This window comes from Tachysurus fulvidraco, chromosome 15, assembly GCF_022655615.1.
Source record: "Tachysurus fulvidraco isolate hzauxx_2018 chromosome 15, HZAU_PFXX_2.0, whole genome shotgun sequence".
NCBI classification, from domain to species: domain Eukaryota; kingdom Metazoa; phylum Chordata; class Actinopteri; order Siluriformes; family Bagridae; genus Tachysurus; species Tachysurus fulvidraco.
In genome coordinates, this window is record NC_062532.1 from 2861530 (window position 1) to 2866529 (window position 5000).

Genomic DNA, 5000 nt, shown 5'->3' on the forward strand with positions numbered 1-5000 from the left:
CTAATCTAGTCTCCTTCCCTAATCTAGTCTTCTTCTCTAATCTAGTCTCCTTCCCTAATCTAGTCTCCTTCACTAATCTAGTCTCCTTCACTAATCTAGTCTCCTTCACTAATCTAGTCTCCTTCACTAATCTAGTCTCCTTCACTAATCTAGTCACCTTCTCTAATCTAGTCTCCTTCCCTAATCTAGTCTTCTTCCCTAATCTAGTCTCCTTCCCTAATCTAGTCTCCTTCCCTAATCTAGTCTCCTTCCCTAATCTAGTCTCCTTCACTAATCTAGTCTCCTTCACTAATCTAGTCTCCTTCACTAATCTAGTCTCCTTCACTAATCTAGTCACCTTCTCTAATCTAGTCTCCTTCCCTAATCTAGTCTTCTTCTCTAATCTAGTCTCCTTCCCTAATCTAGTCTTCTTCTCTAATCTAGTCTCCTTCCCTAATCTAGTCTCCTTCCCTAATCTAGTCTCCTTCCCTAATCTAGTCTCCTTCACTAATCTAGTCTCCTTCACTAATCTAGTCTCCTTCCCTAATCTAGTCTCCTTCCCTAGTCTAGTCTCCTTCACTAATCTAGTCTCCTTTCCTAATCTAGTCTCCTTTCCTAATCTAGTCTCCTTCCCTAATCTAGTCTCCTTCCCTAATCTAGTCTCCTTCCCTAATCTAGTCTCCTTCCCTAATCTAGTGTGTACCTTAACGAGTCTCTACTTAATTCTAGTTTGTCCCCTAATAGTTTTTCTACTTTAATCTGTCCCCTAGTTCAGCTCCAAATGTGGGGAGGAAAAACTCCCTTAGATGGTAAAAGAAGGAACCTTGAGAGGAACCAGACTCAAAGGGGAACCTCATCCTCATCTGGGTGACACTGGGGGTGTGATTATATAACCTCATCCTCATCTGGGTGACACTGGGGGTGTGATTATATAACCTCATCCTCATCTGGGTGACACTGGGGGTGTGATTATATAACCTCATCCTCATCTGGGTGACACTGGGGGTGTGATTATATAACCTCATCCTCATCTGGGTGACACTGGGGGTGTGATTATATATATACAGTCTGATAAATGTTGTAGTGATGAGGAGGTTGTTGTCCACATGGAGTTGACATGTCCTCTCACTTCATCTTATCCCTTAGTCTCCTTCCGTCCCCTAGTCTAATCCAACCCATAGTCTGTGCATGCAGTCATGTGAATGTCACTGTTCCAGTGTGTCTGTGGTGTTTTCCATACAGCAGACAAATGGACAGGTCCTCCACCACCACCACCACCACCACCACCACCACCACCACCACCACCACCACCACTGCACACCAGCAGAGCTGCAATCGGGAGTCAATCCACAGGCTTCCCATGCAGATTCATTACAACTACAGCCTGGGAAACCTGTGGTTAAATATGCTGTGTGTGTGTGTGTGTGTGTGTGTGTGTGTGTGTGTGTGTGTGTGTGTGTGTGTGTGTGTGTGTGTGTGTGTGTTTAACTCTCTGAGAGGTCAGAATAATACCGCAGTCCAGTTCTGAGCACTTTAACATTCAGCCTGCAGTGTGAGGAAAATGGAGCTCCACTCAACAACAGTTCAATTTCATTCCACCTCCTGTGGCCTCTCGTTCAGTTAGGGTCAGACCATCAGTAGTGTGTGTGTGTGTGTGTGTGTGTGTGTGTGTGTGTGTGTGTGTGTGTGTGTGTTACCTGTGTTTGCATTTTTTCTGGAGGAGCTTTTTGTCAGATTGAGTTATAGCAGACGGCTGACTCGTAGCCCACAGCGAGCGCTGCATACATTATTCAACACTGAGCTAAAGAGAATCAACAGAAATGCAGAAAAGGAAACAGACCAGTGACATGGAGATTAGGACACGCCCTCTGCCCTCTGACCTCTGCCCTCTGACCGTGAACTATATTCCTTAAAGCTCAATATTACTAAGTTAGCTAGCTGCTTAGCCAGATTATAGAAGCTCAGCTCTGAGTCAGTGTCTGTTATCTACAGCTGGGATTAACACCACTGTCACCCCAGTACGACCCCAGTCAGGTTCCCTAGTCTGATCTGCCTCAGTCTTCGACCCAGATTTAATCTGATCCCCTCTTCCCCTTAGTTCATTATCCCCAGACCAGCCTGTCTTCCATCTGGAGTCCAGTTTGTCCCCAATATGTCCTGAATCCTAGTCCCCTTTATATAGTCCCTCTTCAGTCTAATCTCCTAATCACCTGGTCTTGTTCCTTTAGTAGAGTCCATGTTGTCCCCTTTAGTTCTCTAGTCCAACGACAAGGTGAGTCAAGGTGAGCCAATCTAGTCTCCTAATCTAGTCCTCGCATCTAGTCATCCTTTCTGTCCCTAATCTAGTCCTCGCATCTAGTCATCCTTTCTGTCCCTAATCTAGTCCTCACATCTAGTCATCCTTTCTGTCCCTAATCTAGTCCTCGCATCTAGTCATCTTTTCTGTCCCTAATCTAGTCCTCACATCTAGTCATCCTTTCTGTCCCTAATCTAGTCCTCGCATCTAATCATCTTTTCTTTCCAGTCCCTAATCTAGTCCTCGCATCTAGTCATCCTTTCTGTCCCTAATCTAGTCCTCGCATCTAGTCATCCTTTCTGTCCCTAATCTAGTCCTCGCATCTAGACATCTTTTCTGTCCCTAATCTAGCCCACTAGGCCCTAGTCTGGCATGTCCTCTAGAATAATCTCTATCCCATGTAGTCCCCCTAGTCGATCAGTCTGTTTAAACCCATAATCTAGTCCCAGTGGTCCCGTAGCCTAGTCCACCCTCAATATAGTTAGTCTACTAATCTAATCCTCTAGTCCTGTAATATATTCTAGTCTAGTCCTCTTGTCACTGAGTGGGATTTCATCTTCTTCCCTGTGTGTTATTGCATTGCACCTTCATCACTGCTGATTGATCCAGGTGTGTGTGTGTGTGTGTGTGTGTGTGTGTGTGTGTGTGTGTGTGTGTGTGTGTGTGTGTGTGTGTGTGTGTGTGTGTGTAAAATGAATGACAGTGTGTAGACACCCCTCCTCTTCTGTTGCTGTGATTAAGAGATGATTAACGAGGCACTGTGCTTGATAGCTGTCACTCAAAATCTCCTGCTGATGATTTACATCTTCATCAGCAGTGAAACAACACAAAACACCACATCTCTCTCTCTCTCTCTCTCTCTCTCTCTCTCTCTCTCTCTCTCTCTCTCTCTCTCTCTCTCTCTCTCTCTCTCTCTCTTTCTCTCTTTCTCTCTCTCATTCTTTCTCTCTCTCTGATCCACTGACAAGGCAAAACACAAATATACACACAAAACACACACACACACACACACACACACACACACACACACACACACACACACACACACACACACACACACAAACAAACACACTTATTCGACTTGCTCTAATAAAGCTGTATTTCGGGAGGATGATCAAAGGGAACCCACGGCCGCTCTCATCTCCGCTTGTGTCGTCGTCTTCTTCTTCTTCTTCGTCTCTGAGATTTACTTGCGTGTCTATTTGATGTCTCTAAGCTTCAGAACAAAGAGACAATAAATTATTCAGAGCCTTTTAAACAACACCACGTGAACGCTGCGGTTTAATGGCAAAGTACATGTAAAGACAGATTACAGCAATTACAGCATAGTTACTGTGATGTCATCATAAATATACTGAGACTGCAGATAGACAAATCTCTCTCTCTCTCCCTCTCTCTCTCTCTCTCTCTCTCTCTCTGTGTCTCTCTGTCTCTCTGTGTCTCTCTGTCTCTCTCTCTCTCTCTCTCTCTCTCTCTCTCTCTCTCTCTCTCTCTCTCTCCCTAGCTTCCTCTCAGGTGAGTGAGTTGCGGGTGGAGAAGATCGAGCAGCGCAGTGTGACTCTGGCATGGAGAGACTCATCAAACCCCAACAACAGCCGAACAGAATACGAGATCAAATACTACGAGAAGGTACAAACACCACGTCACACTCCACACCTTCTAACTGCTTCTCTAACTGATTCCAGGGGCGGGACTAAGTAGGAGTGACGTCACTAAACACACGAATCAAATCGAGTCCAAGTACCTGCATGCTAAGCTAGCCCGCATGAACAGGTTGCTATGGAAACTTTCCATTCAGGCTGAAAGGTTTGAAAACGCTTTTCTTCTGAAATTCAGTAAACAGAATTAGCTCCACCCCTTAGTTCAAAGCAGCTCCAGGGGCATTTTTGGTGTTTGTAAGGTAGGGCGGGGCTAACCAGAGGGGGCGGGGTCTAATGAAGTGCTTTTATTGCAGTTGTTATTCCCCTTATGGGCAGCAGGAGGCGCTAAACACCAGCTCTGATTTATTAAATAACACAGGACCGTAACTCAGTTTGATTTAAATAATACAAAGTCTTGAGAAGCAGGAAGTGTGTTTTAAATTTAAGAGAATTAAGCACACACACACACACACACACACACACACACACACACGCACACACAGGGGACAAGACTGGATTTATTGCCCGTGTCCTTCATAGCTGGTGTGTGAAAGTCACTGCTGATGTTATTACCGAGCGTGTAGCAGCTCGAGGCGGGAAAATTTCAATATTAGATTTTAATAAGGTTTTAAACGCTAGCGCACTGCACTTAGACACCTTCAGACATTTTTCCTCAAGACGTAAAATATCAGCTGCTGTGGAAATGACATTTATTAGGACATTATTCTTCACGCTTGGCAGCTCCTGATGCTCCGTCACACCATGAAGGTTTCTGACTGAGACGCAGCTTCACGTGAACATTTCATGGACTGTGACTTCATATGACTGGAACCAGAGGGTAGCTAGCTAACGTGGCTAAGCTACAGAACATTAGGTGTTGTGGTGATGTCATACGATGAACCAGGAATTCACACAGGAATTGTAATTGTGTGTGTGTGTGTGTGTGTGTGTGTGTGTGTGTGTGTGTGTGTGTGTGTGTGTGTGTGTGTAGGAGCAGAAAGATCAGAGTTATTCCACTGTGAAAACCGCAGCCACCAAAATCAGCGTGAACAACCTGAAACCAGGCACCACCTACGTCTTCCTCA

General features: G+C 45.0%; 1 protein-coding gene across 2 annotated transcripts in view; it reads left to right on the forward strand.

The window, feature by feature from the left end:
- The window catches only part of LOC113649200 (ephrin type-A receptor 7-like), an 85708-nt gene that overhangs the window by 66229 nt on the left and 14479 nt on the right, over positions 1–5000 (forward strand). For both annotated transcript variants that reach the window (XM_047801239.1, XM_047801240.1), the window contains exons 6-7: positions 3780–3904; positions 4907–5000. The exon at positions 4907–5000 is cut by the window's right edge and continues 204 nt beyond it. In XM_047801239.1, coding sequence (XP_047657195.1) covers positions 3780–3904; positions 4907–5000 — 219 coding nt within the window. The remainder of the gene's footprint in view (positions 1–3779; positions 3905–4906) is intronic.